This window comes from Myotis brandtii, unplaced genomic scaffold, assembly GCF_000412655.1.
Source record: "Myotis brandtii unplaced genomic scaffold, ASM41265v1 scaffold248, whole genome shotgun sequence".
Classification (NCBI taxonomy): domain Eukaryota; kingdom Metazoa; phylum Chordata; class Mammalia; order Chiroptera; family Vespertilionidae; genus Myotis; species Myotis brandtii.
Window position 1 is genome coordinate 2,771,637 of NW_005359397.1, and position 21,426 is coordinate 2,793,062.

General features: G+C 45.1%; 1 protein-coding gene across 1 annotated transcript in view; it reads left to right on the forward strand.

The window, feature by feature from the left end:
• The window catches only part of DHX35 (DEAH (Asp-Glu-Ala-His) box polypeptide 35), a 67,261-nt gene extending 47,414 nt beyond the window's left edge, over nucleotides 1-19,847 (forward strand). The window contains exons 16-23 of the mRNA XM_005867324.2: nucleotides 1,856-1,951; nucleotides 5,626-5,720; nucleotides 7,365-7,442; nucleotides 9,088-9,217; nucleotides 11,622-11,703; nucleotides 13,646-13,717; nucleotides 14,310-14,421; nucleotides 18,694-19,847. Coding sequence (XP_005867386.1) covers nucleotides 1,856-1,951; nucleotides 5,626-5,720; nucleotides 7,365-7,442; nucleotides 9,088-9,217; nucleotides 11,622-11,703; nucleotides 13,646-13,717; nucleotides 14,310-14,421; nucleotides 18,694-18,738 — 710 coding nt within the window. The 3' untranslated portion in view covers nucleotides 18,739-19,847. The remainder of the gene's footprint in view (nucleotides 1-1,855; nucleotides 1,952-5,625; nucleotides 5,721-7,364; nucleotides 7,443-9,087; nucleotides 9,218-11,621; nucleotides 11,704-13,645; nucleotides 13,718-14,309; nucleotides 14,422-18,693) is intronic.
• The last annotated feature ends 1,579 nt before the right edge of the window (nucleotides 19,848-21,426 follow it).

Consider the following 21,426-nt stretch of genomic DNA (forward strand, 5'->3'; position numbering starts at 1 on the left):
AGCCCACAACCCGGGCATGTGTCCCCGACCGGAATCGAACCTGGGACCCTTCAGTCCAAAGATCGACGCTCCATCCACTGAGCCAAACCAGCCAGGGCTGGCTTTTCACTTTTTTGCAGTACAAAAGTTTTACGTTTTGTTTGTTAATCCTCACTGGAGGATATTTTTTTCCATTGATTTTTAGAGAGAATGGCATGGATGGAAGGAGGGGTGGAAGAAGAAGGAGGGAGAGGGGGGGGGGGGGGGGGGGAGAGGAAGAGAGAGAGAGAGAGAGAGAGAGAGAGAGAGAGAGAAATAGTGATATGAGAGGGATAGAGAGATACATCGATTATTTGCCTCCTGCACACACCCCAACTGGGGCCGAGGATCAAACCTGCAACCCAGGCATATGCCCTTGACCGGGAATCAAACCCGTGACCCCTTGGTTTGCAGGCCGATGCTGTAACCACTTAGACACACTGGCCAGGGCAAAAATTTTAAGTAATTCAGTTGTCACTTGTGGTGTCATAGCTAAGAAACCATAGCCTAACCCACTGGCATAAAAATTTTTTCCTAGGTCTTTTTTGAAGAGCTTTTAAAATAGTTTTAGTTCTGACATTTAGTGGGTTTATGATCCATTTTGAGTTAATTATTTGTATGGGGTGAGGTAGGAGTCCATCTTTATGGACATTATATTTATGATACTTCCCTGTGAAAGAATAACCAGTTACTGATTTAAAGATCTTCAGTGATTTAAAAGGCCTTCAGGTGGGTCTACATCAAGGCAGCCCGGCAGCCCAGTGTGCCAGGATAGGTTTCCATCTCCTGTTCTCAAGCTTGTAATAGGAACTTGAAAGCAAGGTTTCCTGGATTCCTGGATTTGGGGATGGGAGAACGTTGAATGCATAGAAGTTTTTCATTTGGACTAATTTTCCTTCAATCAGCATGACATTTAAAATATTTTCTATTTCTTCATGGCCCTAAATTAACTGGAAAAGATAGAGGGAAACACCCAACTTAATTTAGTTTCAAGCTGAATTATCACCTTTAAAGAATCATTTGTTTTAATGCTACATCTTGGGAATAGTCTAAACAATAGTCTACATTGTGGGCATTCAGTTTCTGGATATTGGCCAGTGGCAAAGAGGCGAGGAGGGATGTGGGGAATTGAAGGAGTCTGCCTGTCTGGTTCAGTAGACTGCCCAGGAAGCAGCTGGACAGACAGCTCTGGTGTTGGCACCAAAGAGAGACCTGGGCAGGTGTTTAGATTCATAATCATGGCCTGTAATTGCTCACATAGTAAGGGAAGAATGGAGGGCATGGGATGTCATCCTGGGACATCTACCATGGGACATGGAAGAAGATCCAGAGGTGACAGGGAGTAGCAGGGGAGGTGGCAGAGCAGCAGGAGGGGGGAGGGGGTGCTGGGAGCCGGGGAAGAGTGTTTCCAAGGAGCTGTGGTCTACAGAATCAAAGGCTGCTGCAGACCCTCCATAAGTGCCCTTCGTATTTCGCACTGTGTGGTTGTTGGGCCCTTGGAAAGAGCAGTCTGTGGAGAATATGGGACCGGAATGAGCCTGCTGTGGGCAAGGAGAGAGAGGGAGCAAGAGGAGGCTGCAGGGCCATTTCCTTATAATGAAGTCCTTGAATAGAAGTCATCGGAAGTATCAGTTTTTTAAATTAAATATTCAGGAACTGAAAGCAGATCTTTTCTTCTTATAATGTAACAGTGCTCAGGTGTCAGATTGAGTGTGGTAGTGCATGATTCATCCTTTGGATACCTTTTTTCAGCATACATCATCATCTTTTATTCTTCAACAACTGTACGTCTTTCAACACAGTGGTACATGCCTTCTGATGGTTGTTCTCATGGCAGGTCTGGACAAAGACTGTCGACTAACTGAACCACTTGGCATGAGAATAGCAGAGTTTCCTTTGAATCCCATGTTTGCAAAAATGCTGCTTGAATCAGGTGGGTGGAGACCAACAGTTCTCATTGATTTTATTTTGTCTGTCAGAGGAGTTATTTCCCTGGATTCTGTGCACCCTGGGGAAGAGGGTACAATGTACTTAGAGGAGTGAAGGAGCTATTGATTAACGCTGTTGGGTTTGGGGCATGTTGCTAACTTGTGATTCAGAGAGAGAGAGAGAGAGAGAGAGAGAGAAATAGTGATATGAGAGGGATAGAGAGATACATCGATTATTTGCCTCCTGCACACACCCCAACTGGGGCCGAGGATCAAACCTGCAACCCAGGCATATGCCCTTGACCGGGAATCAAACCCGTGACCCCTTGGTTTGCAGGCCGATGCTGTAACCACTTAGACACACTGGCCAGGGCAAAAATTTTAAGTAATTCAGTTGTCACTTGTGGTGTCATAGCTAAGAAACCATAGCCTAACCCACTGGCATAAAAATTTTTTCCTAGGTCTTTTTTGAAGAGCTTTTAAAATAGTTTTAGTTCTGACATTTAGTGGGTTTATGATCCATTTTGAGTTAATTATTTGTATGGGGTGAGGTAGGAGTCCATCTTTATGGACATTATATTTATGATACTTCCCTGTGAAAGAATAACCAGTTACTGATTTAAAGATCTTCAGTGATTTAAAAGGCCTTCAGGTGGGTCTACATCAAGGCAGCCCAGAGTGAATGTGTGCCAGGATAGGTTTCCATCTCCTGTTCTCAAGCTTGTAATAGGAACTTGAAAGCAAGGTTTCCTGGATTATCTGTAATGGGGATGGGAGAACGTTGAATGCATAGAAGTTTTTCATTTGGACTAATTTTCCTTCAATCAGCATGACATTTAAAATATTTTCTATTTCTTCATGGCCCTAAATTAACTGGAAAAGATAGAGGGAAACACCCAACTTAATTTAGTTTCAAGCTGAATTATCACCTTTAAAGAATCATTTGTTTTAATGCTACATCTTGGGAATAGTCTAAACAATAGTCTACATTGTGGGCATTCAGTTTCTGGATATTGGCCAGTGGCAAAGAGGCGAGGAGGGATGTGGGGAATTGAAGGAGTCTGCCTGTCTGGTTCAGTAGACTGCCCAGGAAGCAGCTGGACAGACAGCTCTGGTGTTGGCACCAAAGAGAGACCTGGGCAGGTGTTTAGATTCATAATCATGGCCTGTAATTGCTCACATAGTAAGGGAAGAATGGAGGGCATGGGATGTCATCCTGGGACATCTACCATGGGACATGGAAGAAGATCCAGAGGTGACAGGGAGTAGCAGGGGAGGTGGCAGAGCAGCAGGAGGGGGGAGGGGGTGCTGGGAGCCGGGGAAGAGTGTTTCCAAGGAGCTGTGGTCTACAGAATCAAAGGCTGCTGCAGACCCTCCATAAGTGCCCTTCGTATTTCGCACTGTGTGGTTGTTGGGCCCTTGGAAAGAGCAGTCTGTGGAGAATATGGGACCGGAATGAGCCTGCTGTGGGCAAGGAGAGAGAGGGAGCAAGAGGAGGCTGCAGGGCCATTTCCTTATAATGAAGTCCTTGAATAGAAGTCATCGGAAGTATCAGTTTTTTAAATTAAATATTCAGGAACTGAAAGCAGATCTTTTCTTCTTATAATGTAACAGTGCTCAGGTGTCAGATTGAGTGTGGTAGTGCATGATTCATCCTTTGGATACCTTTTTTCAGCATACATCATCATCTTTTATTCTTCAACAACTGTACGTCTTTCAACACAGTGGTACATGCCTTCTGATGGTTGTTCTCATGGCAGGTCTGGACAAAGACTGTCGACTAACTGAACCACTTGGCATGAGAATAGCAGAGTTTCCTTTGAATCCCATGTTTGCAAAAATGCTGCTTGAATCAGGTGGGTGGAGACCAACAGTTCTCATTGATTTTATTTTGTCTGTCAGAGGAGTTATTTCCCTGGATTCTGTGCACCCTGGGGAAGAGGGTACAATGTACTTAGAGGAGTGAAGGAGCTATTGATTAACGCTGTTGGGTTTGGGGCATGTTGCTAACTTGTGATTCAGTGTCAGTCTTTATTAATTCAGTAAGCACTTCTGTTTGTTTCTCATGAGCCTAGCACGAATACCTTTAGAATTTTTTTTAAACAGGGACGTTACTGTGGTAAAAAATACATAACAAAATTTACCATTTCAACCATTTTTTAAGTGTACAGTTCTGTGGGGCATTAAGTACATTCACATTGTTGTGGAACCATCACCACTATTAATTTCCAGAACTTTTTAATCTTTCTAAAATGAAACCCTGTACCTACTAGACACTAACTCCCCATTCTCTCCTCCTCCCCAGACCTTGCAAACACCATTCTACTTCTTGTTTCTGATTTTAGAAACCTCATATAAGTAGAATCATACAATATTTGTTCTTTTGTGGCTGACCTTTTTCACTTGGTATGTCTTCAAGGTTCATCCATATTGTAGCACATGTCAAAATGTCCCTCCTTTTTAAGGCTGAATAATATTCAATTGTATGTATTGATCACATTTCGTTTGCCTATTCATCTGTTGATGGACACTTAGGGAGCTTCCACCTTTGCTATTGTGAAGAATGCTAGGAACATGGGTGTACAGATATCTGCTCAAGTCTCTGCTTTCACTTATTTTGGGTATATATTTAGAGTGGAATTGCTGGAATATCTAATAATTCTATGTGTAAGTTTTTGAGGAATTACCATACCATTTTCCACAGCGGCTACACCATTTCATATTCCCCCCACTAACGCACAAGGGTTCCAACTTCTCTGACATCTTCAGACTTCTGTGAGGATATGAATTAAGGGATAAAAGTGTATGATCTAAAGATCTTCTCATACTTAGAAACCAAAATCATCTAGAGAGCATAGTTTTCTCGGCCTGGGAAAGTAAATAAATGTTTTCTTAATTTTATCTAACTTTTACATTAATTGGCAATCTACAAAGTTGTATGTCAAACTAAGCATGGTGAAAGTTAACTAGAATTGTGTTTTGGAAAACCACGTGACCTTAGCCTTATATTTAGCAGCAGGTTTCTAAGTTTGGAGTTGGGGAGTGTGCCACTCATGAGGCAGGGAGCTGGGCAGTGGGACAGGCAGTGCAGTTCGCCCTCGCTGTCTATGTCTTGGAGGGCTCATTGCTGCAGGCTCTGGTCCCAGGTGCCAGCAGAGCAGCAGTAGCTGCAGCCCACCGAGTGCTTCCCTGGTCCAGTTTTCCAGGTGCCAGAGCCTTACTGACAGACAGGCCACCTCAGAGAAGGGTCCAGGAGCAGAGAAACAGGAGAAGGGACACAACCACGTATTCCCTGCCCCCTTCCTCTCTCCGGCTTTCTGCCAGAATTCTAGGCGTCCACACAAGAGAGCTGGGAGCAGGTGTAGAGCCGACCTGCCCTCAGTGGTGGGGCCAGTTCCGCTCCCCATGGCTCACAGGGAGTGTAACACTCTCCGTGTTACAGCTGCAGAGTTAATGAGCAGCTCCTTTCTGAGTCCTTCCAGGCCTCCAGGCATCAGGCCAGGTGTAGGACATTCCATTTGGCAGGGCGAAGCGTTTATGAATTATAAACTTTAAAAATCAAGCTATATACGGATATATCTTAGTTTGCAGTATGGTACAAGGAAAACATCAGAAAATGTCTTTCACTTCTTGTTGACACATTGCATGTTTGAAATCAAAGGTGCTTTGTGTTTTATAGGAAATTTCGGCTGTTCTCAGGAAATTCTCAGCATTGCAGCCATGATGCAGATCCAGAATATCTTTGTGGTCCCCCCCAACCAGAAGTCTCAGGCAGTAAGTCCAGTGTTCTTTCTAAGCTGTTCATACCAGTCTCTTTCACTTTGGGCTTTCCTTATTAAAACGACTAGGAACTGCTGACAGTCGAGCTGTGCAAATCCCAGTTTGCATTTGAGTGTTTGCTGTGTGCCTGACATGTGCATTATTTCATTTTATCTTCACCGTAAACCATGAGGTAGATGCTGTTATAATCATTTTTAGAGATGGAGCCACAGGAAGGTTAGGTGACTCACTCATGGTTGCACAGCCAGGGTGGAGTTGCCTTGCACAGTCCAGAGCCGCAGGTCTTAACCATTGTCCTACTGACTTTCCCGTAAGGAAACTTGTCCTTTAGGCTGTTCTGGGAGCAAATGAGTGGGCACATTAGTGACGTAAGGCACAGCAGGATGATTCTGGTCATGTTGGAAACAAGCCACGGAAATGACAAGGCCCTGCCTGAGGCCCAGGCACCATTGACTGAAAGCATGAATGTTAGAAAGACTGTGAAGGAAAGTTGTAATACTGAGAGCGCCATGCAGGTGAGGCATACGATGGAGGCAGGTCAGTGATGCGTTCAAAGTTGGCTGCTGTTGGAAGAGCCAGAGAAGTGGCAGCCTTCTGCACGGAGAGGCTGCCTTTGGATGTGTAGTTGGGAGGAGACCTTTCTCATGGATTCTTGTCATCTTCCCTGACAGTCAGATAACCATAGATTACGAAGTTTTCCTGCCTCCATGCCCAGGTGGTTTTGTCTGTTTTCTCCATTTTCTGTTTATTTGCTTCTCTATTAGCCTTTTTAACAATCCTACCTCAGGATAGGCAAACTCATTTTCAAGATGAGGAAACAGAAGATCTGATCAGTCTGTCTAAAATTACAACATATTCCCCCTTCCCCTTTATATACCATGCCCTGCTTTATTTTTTTCCTCTAATACTTCTTACCACCTAGTATACAAAATATTTTGCTTGTTTATTATATTTTTCTCACCACCATATTATTTGCTGTTATATCCCAAATTCATAAAACGGTGCCTAGCCTATAGTAGGTGCTTAGTAAATATATGTTATTGAATGAATGGAAGGAAGAAGGAAGATTAATTATGTGGTATTTGATACAAGGAGAAAATTCTGAAGTGAATAAGTATGAGTGTACTTGTACTTATATTGTATATGCTGCTCCTTGAACCCATGGGAGCAGATGGCATTGCCCAGGATGTTACAGAAGGAAAAATTTAGGGATGGGGTCTGAGTGGTAGCCTAGAAACATGAGTGTCTACCATGTGCCAGACACTTGGCCCCTGCCTGGAGCTTACATTGCATTAGGGGCTGGGAAGAGTTCTGAAAGAGATGATACTGCCTGCATAGAGGAGGAGAGAGACAAGAGCACTAGTATTTATCTAATAACCATACTGGGTACTTCATAGTGAATTATCTCAGTTCCTCAGCAAGCTTGGTAGATAGGCTTCATATCCTGATGTTATAGATAAGGAACTTAAGGCCGAGAAAGGTTAAGTAACCAATCTGAGGTCTTTCGGGAAATGGCGGGGCTAGAATGGTGCAAACCAGGTCTTTCTGGATCTACAAGCCATGAGCCATTCATTGTATGTTCCCTCCCAGTACGAGAAGCTCACAGGAGTCAACCTCTAAATGTTTTTTTCTTTCCAGATTCGAGTGCACCGAAAATTTGCTGTGGAAGAAGGTGATCATCTCACCATGCTCAACGTGTACGAGGCATTTATCAAAGTAAGCACGGCCACTGCTTGAAAGGCCCCCTCCACACACCTGTTCACTCTGGAGCCAGGAGTCCAGAAGTTCCATTCATAAAGGAATGGCCAGGAGACCTCTTCACTTTCCTGAAGGCTCCTTCCACACACCTGTTCACTCTGGAACCAGGAGTCCAGAAGTTCCATAAGTTCATAAAGGAATGGCCAGGAGACCTCTTCACTTTCCTGTTAGATATGGCCAGTACTTCTAATCTGTGGGTTGGCCCCTGCCTGAGACTGTTATACAGTTTTGCTGAAAGAACACAGGAATCTTGCTCCTTTCTGCCTAGAGGCAAGGCCTGTAGCAGCAGGCTGCCCGCTCGGCCCTCCTCGCCCCTCTCCCCTCACTCTGTCTCTCACCACCCAGTGTTGCTGCACAACACTGCCAGCATTTGAATAGGAACTTCTGTGACATTTCCTGGAAATAATTAGTGAGGCGAGGTGTCCTTGTAGGTTTAGTTGACTCTTCAGAGCTGTTTATGTGAGTTTGAGACTGCACACAGCCACCTCTCCTCAGCAGCAGACAAGCTTATGAGAAGACATTTATGTGAAGATCCACGTATATTCACGTACCCGACCTGTATTTAGCCTTAGGTGATGTTCATTTTTATTGTTCTTAATATTCTGTAGAAGTAAGAGCAAATAATATAGCTTAAAGTTATCACTAAAAATTTCTAAAAAGAGAGATCTAAAGATGATGAAGGCAATGAAAATAGAAACCTCTCATATAAAGGAAAGGATGGATGTAAGGGGGGATGAGATATTTCAGATTTTCAGTATCTTTCATTCGTTTTTTAAATACTTTTTTAGCAGAGGAGAAACACTAACTTTTTGTGTTAGAGATCTGAAGGGAGATTATTCAGTTTTCAGAAAAAAACTGATCTCTTACTGAGATTATTAATCATGGATTAAATCAGTTCACATTTGTTTGTATATGTGCAGTATATCATCCCCAACCTAAAGCTCCCCCTGCCAGTGGAATGCAGTTATAGGTCTTCATTGCGTTATTCTGTGGTTGCTTTCTGGGAAATCTGTGTTTTCATTTTCTTATTTAAAACGCTTTCCTCCCTGGCTTATACTATAATTTCCGAGGTACATTCCCATGGCAATAATTGATCTAAGACATAATGATCATTCTTTAGAATTAAGAATTAAATTCTGTTGATAGAAAAATTGTACTTTCAGGACAAATAGTAGTAATTTGGAAATTATTTCTGAATTGGCAAGTGTCATTGCTTGCCTGCAGTCCCATAAAGTGATAAATTCAAGCACTGCCAACAAAGGAAGGAACGTTGATTTACAAAGAACCGTAGGGAAGTGATTCTGTTTGGTAGTTTGCCACTCACGTAGGAAGGTATTTAAGATTGTCATTAAGATTGACAACTCTACTTGTCATTAAGTTCTCATTTGCCCTTTAAGCAGAGAGTGAGATCAAAGAGCAATCAGATGGTGAGCTTGCCAGCCTCTCAACATCTGGCCCAAAAAAGGGCCAGTTGCGGTCTGAAGATCTTGTCCCACTGAGTGAGCAAGTGCAGGAAGAGAAAATGAGGATCTTCACAGTTTAGCTGTGGTCAAGAACCTGTCTGTGGTTTCCTCACTCTCCCCCCTTCTGGATTATTCTGTAGCACAACAAGAACTCTCAGTGGTGTCAGGAACATTTCCTGAATTACAAGGGTCTTGTCAGAGCTGCGACAGTAAGAGAACAGTTGAAAAACCTTCTTGTCAAGTTTCAAGTGCCCAAGAAATCGAGCGAAGGTAAGAATAAGCTGCTACTGCTGGTGATGTTCCTTTCTTTGCTCGGTGTAGCTGCACTGTTAGGGCTCTCATGCTGGGGTGTGGTGTGAGGCTGTGCAGTGTGTTCTGGACATGTGTCGATGAAAAGCTGTGTGTAAAAGTAGCATATTTTTTCTAAGGAGGTTCATTTTTATGTCCGAGGGTTATTGCTAAAAAATTTTCATAAGCCTTGAGAACACTTAAGAATCATTAACCTGCCCTAGCTGGTTTGGCTCAGTGGATAGAGCATGGGCCTGCGAACTGAAAGGTCCCAGGTTCGATTCCGGTCAAGGGCACATGCCCGGGTTGTGGGCTCGATCCCCAGTAGGGGGTGTGCAGGAGGCAGCCGATCCATGATTCTTCTCTCAACATGGATGTTTCTATCTCTCTCTCCCTCTTCCTTCCTCTCTGAAATCAATAAAAATAAAAATAAAAAATAAACCCTTACATTTAAAAAACAAACAAACCACAAATGTATTATTTAAAAAAAAAAAAGAATCATTAACCTTTAGATCATTGCACATTATATAGTTAATTTTCCCCTGGAGGCTTTGTAAGAAAAATTACTTTTAAGTGGACAGTATTTATGGCTATGACATATAAGTTACATTTTACTTTCAAATACAGATATTTTTAAAGAAAGTGCTGTGTGTTTAACCTGGGCCATCACCAGGGTGAGACGGAAGTGCTGTGTAAGGCACAATCTCTGGCCTCTGGAGTGGCAGTGACTACCATGAAGTGGGGACACACTGGGTTACATTACACTGTGACAGAGGTCCTACAGTTCTCTCAGTCTCCCACTCTGCGAGGTGTGGGAATTATTACTCACACTTTATATTACAGATGAGCTGTCAAGTCCTGGGGAGAAGTTCAGTTCAGGATGACACAATTGGTTACAGCAGGGGAGGTCTGTGTGTGGCTCAGACCTACACTTCTGAGGAAGTGACGCTTTCACTCCGAGAAGTTAAGTTCAGGATGACACAATTGGTTACAGCAGACCTACACTTCTGAGGAAGTGACGCTTTCACTCCTCCATTCAGCAGTTGTCTTTTGAATTCCTACAGTGTGCCAGGCACTCTGGGAGTCTACTCTCAGCACCCTAGTACTTCCCTGTAATGGGCCAGGCAGTGTCCGGAGTGTTTTCCTATATTAATTCCTTTAATGCGCACAACAATCCAGTTGTTACCTCCATTTTATGGATGAGAAAAATGAGGCCAGGAGGCAGCGAGTATCTTGGGGATTGAGTGCCTGTCACCTAGCAGAGAGGTTGCAGTCTTCTGCGTCTGTGTTTCTTAACCTATTTTTCATGATCAACCCCTCTCCCGGGAGAAAAGTTACATTACATTCTTCCTAATGAGAGAAATTAAACACTAAGGAATAAGATTTTGTAGGGAAGGATTGAACTTTGAGGGCCTTAAGCACTGTACTATCCAAGATTTCCTCCTACTTGCTCCCCAAGAACCATTTTTTCACCCCTTTTGTTCTACATGGAAATGTCTCATGGCCAGTTGGAAACAAGGGATTGCTTCTCGGATCAGATTGTGGTTAGAGGTGTAAATTCGAGATTCATCAATTCTGTGCTAAAAAGAAGAGGTACCTTTTTGTCAAAACATTGCTGGTAAAAATGCAGCGAAACTGATATTCTCATACATTGTTGATTTTGTAAGTTATACTACCTTTTTGGGTACTTATTTATCAGCAAACTGTATTTCATTGAATCTAAATGCCACTATGAATAAGGCATGCCATTATTTTATGTGCCACTAAGGAAGAAAAATAATGCTACCAATTATAATTATAAAATGCTGTCCTGATTTCAGTGAGTTAAAGTATAAAAAAAAGAGTGAGTCTTAGAATTGATGAAATATGGTATATCAGTAGACACATAAATGACCTTGTTTGCACAAAAACTTGGAATGTATCCTTTGGGAATCATCTAATAAATGGGAAATCTTTATCCTTGGAGGATGTTTACTGTAGCAATACAGACACCCATTAAAATGGAATTTGAAAATTGAAGAATTACACACTGTAGCTTATAACCACAGAAATAATGTAGTGTGAGTGTCCCAGTTTGTGTCTTGTGAGAAGAGCATCATTCCCTCAAGATGCTCTCCTAGAAAGGAGTTCCTGAGGTCACTGGCCAGCCAGCGGAGTGCTCTCTGAAGTTCTGGTGCCCAGCCTTGGTCTGGGCATCTGTGGCCCAGGAGGGTTTGGGCCCAAAGTTAAAGGCACAGCACAGTTCAGCATGTTTCCCTCAGCAGCCATTGCAGGTTGCCAGGTGGTTTGAAGCAGCCTGGGGTGGGGCCTTGCGGCACAGGCGTGAGCACACAGAGTATACAGAGGCGAGGGTCTCATCCATCATTCTGTTGGCTGCCTTGTGTAGGTGATCCAGATCCGGTTCTGAGGTGCATCGTTTCGGGATTCTTTGCCAATGCAGCAAGATTTCATTCTACTGGAGCTTATAGGTAACATGATACTTTATGAAGTCATTTATTAAAGGAGAAATCTTAAAAATGTCCAAACCACATAGAAAGCTGATGTACAGAAAAAGGAGAGAAATGATTTTCTCTTATTGATATTGTGCTTCTATCCAAAGGTGAGTTGAGGTTAGCTATATAGCTTTAAGCAAAGTCTCTTAACTTTATGGAAATGATTCTCAAATATTCAGTCCATCCACATGTTGTAGAAGGATGATAATTTACAAGTCAGGAGGCTGTCACATTTCCATTCCAATAGTAGAATACTAGGACTAGAAGGAACCATTGAAGATGCTCTGCTAAAGGAGTTACTTTTGTCACTGAGTAGCTCAGATAATTTTAGAGAATTGCAGGATTGAAGCCACCACTTACCCTGGTGCATTGTGGCCAAACTGGGGTCTTTGGATGTTGGCCAATGTTTCTCCTCGTGCTGGACCTGCCCCCCCACTACAGACTGCAGCCTGTGCTTCGAGGCAAAGAATATCACTGGTGGTTGATGCCCACCTAACAGCCTTTAGTATATTAAAATATAGTAAAAGTTAATGTATAGCTTAACTTTTTCTTCTCCAAACTAAATCATTCCACTTTGAATTGTTCCTTTTAGTCTGTCTTTTCTTTTAGCTCATTTTAGTCTCGTAACTTCTCTGTAGCCCGTTTAAAGTGTGGCGACCATAACAATCTGTTAATAAGGGAGCAGTCAAAAGGCTTTCTCCCCAGCTCTTCTCTGGGTTCCCTTCATATATTAGTTTGTCATTAGCTTTTTCCCCTCAGAAGACATTTCAGTCCTGTTACCTTGAGGTCAGCTGTGATGCCCTGGATACTTGGCTTTATTAACACGTCCAGGGTTGCATTGAGCCCCCCACCCCCCTTTTTATTTTTGGAAACCAGGTCTCCATCTAGTATCAGTTTGAACCTAAGTATAGCACTTTACATTTATCTCCGCTGTGTTCTTTTTGCCACTCCAGGCCAAGTAGTCTAGTCTGTCAGTATCATGATTCTTTGCTCATCACAGGAGCTTCTCTCCCAACGCTGAGTTTTCCATGTTGGAGGCAATGCTGAGAGGCCTATGATCCTCTCCAGTGAGCACCATTACTTTGTTGTCACCTTGATTACCCCATTCTCCTCAGCAGTATTAATTAGCAATTTCTAGCATTTAAAAAAAATTCTCCAGTGTCCTCCACAAAAATATGGGTTACATAGGAGGCTTCACAGTCCTGAGTCCCTTTGCGACGAAGTTCAGTTCAGTGTCGGTCAGCTCAGACTACCTGGTAGGGCAGCTAGGACTCCGGGCGCTGGAGGGGAGCTCGGTCCTGGTGCTTGAAACACTTGCCTGACACACAGATCCCTGGCACCCACAGAAACTGGTTATGGTTCAGGCAGTGGCATCCTAATCTATGAATGTGTGAATGCTCCCTTGTGATCGGATCTTATTGATAGTTGTATGCTCAGTAAGTTTTTTTAAATTAAATTGAGTCAAATCTGAGTTGGAATTTGAAATATTTTCTCAGCAAAATGGATACTTCAATATTGAGCTTTCTTGTTTCCTTATTATCTCCCCCATAGTCTTTAGTATTTAGCTTTGTTTAATAGAAATAATAATTTATATTATTTATTTCCAAGGAAATTATTTTGAAAGAGAACCTACAAATGACAAACATAAGCATTGGCAGAGCCATATATTTCTAAACTTTTTTTCTGAATGTCCACGTGTTGCTTTTCTTTTCTTCTTTTGTTTGCATGATTTATTCTTGACTTCTGGGGTGGCAGTGGGGGAGGGGCCTTTGATGGGCATAAGAGAAGATGGAAAGAATAGTTGTGTTCCTGTGAAGTACAATCTGCATGCATTTTAATAATATTAAACACGTCTCTCGGAGTGTCTTGCTGTAAGTATTTATAATGTGCTTCAGATAAAATTCTTCTGTTTTACAAGGACCATCCGTGACGATCATGAACTACACATCCACCCTGCGTCAGTCCTCTATGCAGAGAAGCCCCCTCGCTGGTAAGCCACCCTCTTGCTTCTTAGCCTTGTAATGTGTCGAAGGAGAGGCCCAGTTCTGTTTGTCTCTGGGCCCCTATTGCCTGGCACAGCACCTGGGACAGGCACCCAGGACACTTTGCTATTGACTTTGTTATCCTGGGTCGTTTATGGAATTTCTGCTCTATCAGAGAGCCCCTTAAGCAAATGGTGATGGTCCTGTACTCACTCATCCATTCAGCAAACATACGAAACCCTGCACTGAGCACAGCTGTGTGGAGATGAATTCAGGTCCAGGTGAATTTAGTTATCTTGGAGAGACAGACACCACAGATTTCAGTGTCTTAGGAGAAGGACTTTGATAGAGGGGTGTATGAAGAGTTGAGGTTGGCACCTCCTGTACCAAGGAGAGTCAGGGATGGCTGAGATGTTTCAGAAATCATGTAGGACCTAAGTCTCATCTGTGAAATGGACACACTCTTATTCACAGTGCATTTGTGAATATAGTGCCTGGCACACAGGATACACACCTAGTAAAGGTGATCAGTTCTAATGGTGATTTCTGACTCCCATCAGAAGATATAGGAAATTAGCTCATGTTTCTTTCCTGTTTCAGGGTTATCTACAATGAAGTTATACAAACCTCCAAGTATTATATGAGAGATGTCACTGCTATTGAATCTGCTTGGCTGTTGGAGCTGGCTCCACACTTTTATCAACAAGGAACGGTAGGAATGAACAGAGTCTGTCCCCCCAAATTGTCTGTTAACCTGCCTCTTCATATTTTTAAACACACACTTATTCCCTAATTCACTACCTGAAATTATCCCCCCTAATAGCACGTAAGGTGAAATGGCCATTACCATATCCTCCGACCATTCTGGGTAAAGTACTTGCTTATATTTTACTTTCACTGAGGCTTGATTTTAGTCTTTAGTAGGACTGGTCTAAAGTAGCCATACTCCCATGACATGATGACTTTTTGATGTCTCAACTGAATGCCTAGGGTATTTAATGAGGTCTTTGCACTGTGGTCAGAACTCCAGTGTCTCCACACTGTCCAGACCTCCAGACTCTCCCAGTCAGCTCCCAACTCCCAACCACTTTTGTTGGCCAGCCTTATTGAATCTCGGCTTGCACATGTGCAGCTTAGTACTTAGCCAAAGACTCAAGGGTGGCCCCATGGAGATTTCTGGAGCTGTTCCCTTTCTTATGACCTGGTCCGTGAATTCCAGCTGTCTCAGGCTTCGTGGACTCTTCTCACCTGTCTCCTCTGTCCCGCACACTGTTCTCTATTTAGGATGTACATACTTCTGTGTGCCAAGGTTTGCAGAGCCAGGCAGAGACCTGGGGTGAATATGGAGCTCACCTTGAGTTTCCTCCTTCTGCAGGATTGTAGCCCTGTGCTGTCTGTTGCCCGGTGCCTGAAAACATTTGCATCAGATATTTTATCTGGTTTTTACCATCATTTACCTCAGAGGGAAAGTCCAAAACCTGTAACTTCATCAGGGTTATAACCAGACTGCAGTGTTTTCAACCCAAAATTGGTACATTTAAAAATTGGGAGATTTCAAATTAAATATAGATTTCAGGTTCCTTTTTTTTATTTAATCTGTATTGTTGAAAGTATTACATATGACCCCTTTTTCCCTCATTGACCTCTCCCAGCCTGCCCCGCCCCCTCACCCCAGGCCTTCACCCCCCTATTGTTTGTGTCCATGGAGAGATGCAAATCAAAATGAGGTGCCACCTCAGGTTTCTCTTGAAAGCAGAAGTATCTGCCTACATGGAGCTTGAGTGTCTGCGTGGCAGCAACAACAGGGCCTGAAGAAGGACGGCCTGCTATGCAGGACCCTCCAGGCATCACAGCGCAGCGCTGGCTTCCCTTATTCAGCTTCCAGGAACATCTGAGTTGTGACCCTGTAAATCAGCAGTTCTCAATCTGTGGGTCGAGACCTCTTTGGGGGTCGAACGACCCTTTCACAGGGGTCGCCTAAGACCATCGGAAAAGACATATAATTACATATTGTTTTTGTGATTAATCACTGCTTTAATTATGTTCAATTTGTAACAATGAAAATACATCCTGCATATCAGATATTTACATTAAGATTCATAACAGTAGCAAAATTACAGTTATGAAGTAGCAACGAAAATAATTTTATGGTTGGGGGTCACCACAACATGAGGAACTGTATTAAAGGGTCGCGACATTAGGAAGGTTGAGAACCACTGCTGTAAATGGAAGAATCTCATCTATCTCTCTTGCAATATAAAGGGCAATTGTCTTTTTAATATTTTCTTACAATATTTAAATCTTATCCAATTAAACAAAAAAACATTTCAAGCATTTCCTCATAAAGATATTTCAGTCCAAAATGAGACCAGCTGCAGGGACTGATAACAGCGCAGAATGTGTTGTCCCCGTAGTTGGGCTGACAGAATAGGATAAACTAAAGTGAAAGAAAGTATTTTCCTTTAAAACCTCTCAGATGGAAAGTCCAAGAGAAGTGATTAGAAAGGCAAAGAAGTTGGGAAGAATGGCCAGCTATACACATGCTTGTTAAAGGAAGGAGGTGCAAGCAGTTAGAGGAGAACCCTAAAGAGCCAAAGGCTCCTGCTGAACAGAATTACCTAGAAGCTGAGTCATTTTCCCTTCTCAGCTCAAAGATACAAAGTTAAAGAGCAAATAGCCCCAGAAGTTTGAAGAAAATGACAACACGAATTTCCGCACTTGTCTCTTCTCTCCAGATGCCTGCTTTTCAGCTCAGCAGCTCTACTCTGATCATTGTGTGATCAGTTATTTTTAGAGAGGCCGGGGCCTTTAGAAATCGCCTGGTTCACCAACCTTACTGTATAGGCGAGGCCCTGAAATTCCCCAAGAACCACAGCCCGTCCTAACTAGACAGTGCAAAGGTACCGCTGTTAACTTTTAGTCCAAAATGAATTGCTTTCTCCATGAGCCCTGCAGACCTCAGTGGTGCCCATGGATGGTAGGTGCGCCTGTTGAACACAGCGTAGCACCTCGTGACTGCCCAGGGCCCACCCACATGCCCAGCTCTGTTCCTGGCACCTTGGGTGACTTTCCGTTACCGTTGATTTTCAGTGTCACTCTCCCCCTGTGAAGAGCCTGAAATGGTCCGGAGTCGGCTTTGTTTAGACTCAACATTCTTCCCAGAAACGAGCACCAAAAATGGTCCACAGGCACGGTGATGTCATCCCCCATTCCCAAGCTAAGGCTGTGGAGTGTCTAACGTTAGTTGTAGGGGTCACCTCAAGTGAAGTGAGATAATTGAGAAAAATTCAACAAGATCCACAGCCAGGGAGAAAAACAGGGTGACCTGTTCAGAGATTTGCCTTTCAGTCCTTAATTTTTTATTTTTCCCCCCTGATTCTTAGAAATAGCTTTGGAGTCTGGGGAAAACCTCTAAACCAGCACCTTTGCAAGAGCCTACACTGGTCCTTTCTTGGGCATAAACAGTTAGAAATTCACACGTGTGTCCTGTCCACAGTCCTCTCTGTCGTGCTCGCTGGTGTGCTGTGTCTTCTTTGGCACCCTGCGTTCTCCAGGGCCGCAGTTAGTTCTCTGTCGGCCATGGGGGTCGCTGTCTCGAGTCAGTGGGTGTGCTGGGAAATGCGGTTCGGGCACTGAACCTGGGGTTCGGGGGATGACAGGCCGGCCCTGTTGGCAGTTAGGGCTGGAACTCCTCCAGTGAAGATCTCACCACGTGTTAGGGTGACGTGCCTTAGGTATCTCTTGGTTGTTTATTTATGATTATTAAGGGGGTATCAGAGATACCTCAGTTGGTGAACTGAAGTTCTTTATTTAAAATTTAACATTTATACACTTTGTCGTAAATGCATATTTTAGGATTTCTAGCACTTTGGACTTTACCTTGGAACAGCGATTTTTAACTGGTGTGCTGCAAGAATTTGAAAAACACATAATACCTGCCCTAGCCAGTTTGGCTCAGTGGATAGAGCATCGGCCTGTGGACTGAAAGGTCCCAGGTTCGATTCTGATCAAGGGCACATGCCTGGGTTGCGGGCTCTATCCCCAGTGGAGGGCATGTAGGAGGCAGCCAATCAATGATTCTCTATCATCATTGATGTTTCTATCTCTCCCTCTCCCTTCCTCTCTGAAATCAATAAAAGTATATTTAAAAACAAACACAACCAAAACACACGATACCTGACTAGTCAGGTGCACTGACTTCTTTTCCCTTAGAATGTCAAATAAAAAAATGACAGCAGCCAACACAATAGCTGTCCGGTGTTAATGAATCAAAATTATACCTATTTTTTGTCAGATCAGCAAAAATTATATTTTTTGGTGTGCTGCAGAATTTCAGAGATGCGAAGGTACCATGAGATGCAAAAGATTGAAAATCGCTGCCTTAGAATGTTTATCTCCGTCAGTCCTATTATCTGATGCCCATGGTTATCATGTTATGCTTTCTATGTTATTTATGCTGGTAGAGAGCAACATTTCTGAAGAAAAACCTGTCACTAGGAGGTACCCTTTTCCTGGGGCCTGGGGCCTGGAGCACAGGTGCCTGCATCTGAGACACTCGGTAAAATGATGTGTCTCCTTGTTCCTGTTCCTAGGGAGACGATACCTTTTCCCTGACCATTCTTAAGGATTTCATGGAAACGAGGTGATGTCCAGCCTGAGCCAGTCCCCTGGGCACAGGTGTTTGGCTGCAGTGCTGTCCTGAGGGCTGGGCAGAGGAAAACCGAGTCTCACTGACAGCATCCTCACAGCCTGTGTGCCCAGGTTGAGCCCTGGCGGGCTGGGCCTCGGGCTGTGCGGCTTACTGCAGGCGTTCCCTCTTGCTTGCTTGTGCTTTTCTCCTGAAGACGCCCGAGGGGCACGGCACTAACCGAGAAGGTGTGAACCGGATGGAAGCTCTGATTTGGTTATTTCTCTGGGACTGGTGTTGAAGTCTGGTTTCTTTGTCTAACCAACCCCACTTACGAGGTTCTCTTTTCTCTTGCAGCACCTGTCCCTAAAAGCCAAAAGGGCCAAAGTTCAAGACCAGTGAGCAGAGCTGGGCTGCTTGGGGCCCGCTCCTCCATGCTGCTTCCCCCAGCTCGGGGCGCAGTGAGCTGTCCTTGGCTCATGTGGACCTTCAGCTGCTCTGATGGGGGCCGTTGTCCATTCTTCCCGCTCCCCTCAGCATTGCATTCCTCGCTGGGATCCCGGAGGAGTTGTGTGTGGGCAGGCACCCTGCCGTGCTGCACCCAGGCAGAGCGGGGGTTGGCAGGGCTTTGCTCTTTGGTCACTCGGCATCCTCACTGACCCAGCCTGCCACTTCCAACAGGCATGCCGTCCTGGCCCAGCTTAATGGGGACGGAGGAGGAAAGTGAGCCACTGCCGACTGAGGCACCATGTCGAGTGCACAGTGGGTTTGCTGGGCTGGCTTTGTTCTCTCCTGGGGGGCACAGCTGTGTCGACTAGTGAGGGCCGGATGGGAATCTGTGTATCTCCGGAGGGAGAGACCCCGGAAACGCTGTGATTTCCACCGAAATCACTGAGGGCTCCCGGACCAAGCAGCTTCTGGTTCCCCCTTTTGCGCACGTCCCTGTTTATCTACGGCCAGAAAACTCACAAGGATTAGTGATGACGGAGAGGACTCAAGCACCGTTCTTTGTTACAGAAGTGGGCTAGCTTTCTCCACTCGTAGGATACCACGTCCCCTGCCACCAGCAGAGCACTCGTGAACACCCATCAGCTCAGCCCCACCGGGGACCCTCTGCGGCAGGAACTCCCAGCAGCGTAGAGGCTCTCAGCTTCTCTAGCTCAGGAACAGAACTTATGCATTTGTTTTTGTTCGTTTGCCGGGTTCTTGTGAGAACGCGGACGGCTCTTCCGGCAGGCACTGGTCTCATTGCTGCCCAGGCTTCTTTGCTGAGAGGTTGGCATTTCAACACGTGACCTGTCCAGATTTGGTCACCTTCCTGTTTCAATGACGTTTATTTTAAGAACATGTAGTTTGAAAGTTTATTTTTATACTGATCTTAGTATGTACCTGCCACTTGGGCACCAAACGTGTATGCCATTTTTATTTCTATTTTGTAAACGTATTAATAATAGTGATAACCTGTTAATAATAGTAAACCTTTATACCTAAAGTAAATGTATTCCCTCCCACCCCGGTTCTCATGGTCTGTGTTTTAGGACGGTCCACTTCGTTCTCCCGAGTGAGGGCCTGACATTAGCTAAGAAACCTGATGCGGCGGCTTTAGGGGTCAGGTAGACAAGGAAGCCCACCCAGCAAGGTCACATGACCACACGCCCTCAAGGCCTCACTACAGCAAACCATGGAACGCGGTTTAAGTGAAGTCCCAAGAATTCTTGCCAGTGTTCGATTGGGGTCTTCCTGTAGAGAGGTCTGAAGTACTTACTTGTAGAAAGTCTGAATTTAGGGCCAGGGCTGGTCCTCATAAGCTTCTGTTGGGGTGGAAGGAGGAAAGTGTGGAGGAGCCACACCCTCTGAGTGAGACCAGAGATCCAAAATGAGAGGCCATGGTGGGGGGCGCAGCCTGGGGGAGCCCGGTCGCACTGGCCGCCTCTGCCTGTGGGTGTCTGGTCCTGAGCACATCTGCCTGCACCCACCTCTGAGAGCGCTGCCCCGGGGTTTGGCGTCTGAGCTGTTATGCTGCATCCACAGTGTGTGGAGAACTCGTCACCGTCGGGGGCTGTCACTGTAACACCACAGCCTTCACGGGCATCTGAAGAACCACACACCTTGTCAAGGGGTGATGTCCCGGCCTGGCTGAGACGAGACAATGGCCAGCAGGGCCTGATCACCTAGCAACTCACAAGACTGTCCCCAAGCAGTTCCACAAGAATTAGAACCTCAGGCTCGGCATGGATTTTCAAAATCAATAGTGAAATTTCTCCAACACTGCAGTGTCTTCTTCCGCTGCGGGGAGGTGGAGGGGCGTCTGCGCTGGAGAACGTGTGGGCAGTGGGGTCCTGTAGGCTCAGAGACTGGAGATTTCTGTGCCTATGGTTCATGCCCTGAGGTTCTGTCCCATGGCTGGTCTCCCAAGGAGTCCCCTGGGCCAGCCAGGCCTCCTGCTGGTCGCTCAGTCAGCAAGTGGTGGGTGAAGGCCTCAGTGTGTGCATGGCACAGGGATGGGGTGGGGATGTTGGGCCAGCACAGAGGAGGGTGACAGGAATACTGGCAGAGACTGCAGAGGCCAGGGCTGCAGCCAAAGGACCCTTCCCCACGACGACCTTGTGAATGTACTGAGGGTGCTCACATTCTGCCCCGTCTGCCTGCCTGTCCTCTCCAGCGGACTGTTTCCCTCGGCCATGAACTTGGGGAGTGGCACAGGCCCCAGCCCACACTCCTGTCTGCTACTGTCCCGGTCTCAGCGCAGCCTGCGGCCAGCGCTCCTTTCACTTGGTGGCCCAGGTGCTGCCATTCACACTGCTCCCTGGCATCCTGTCCTGTTCTCAGCTCTGCTTTCCAGCCATTTCACAGGGTTGATGGGGGAGGCACAGGGCTGAAGCCCCTAAGTCAGCATTAACACAAGGTCGGTCCTGGAGCTACTGGACCAGGCCTCGGAGTGGGACGGGTCTGCCGCTTGCAAAGCTCCAGCCACACGGTTCTAACATGGTGGCTCAGAAGCCACTGGTGATGGTGATGGGGGAATTGATCACAGTGCTTTGGGGGAACAGTGGTTTGGAATGAGATCTAGTCACGAGGTAGGGTACCACC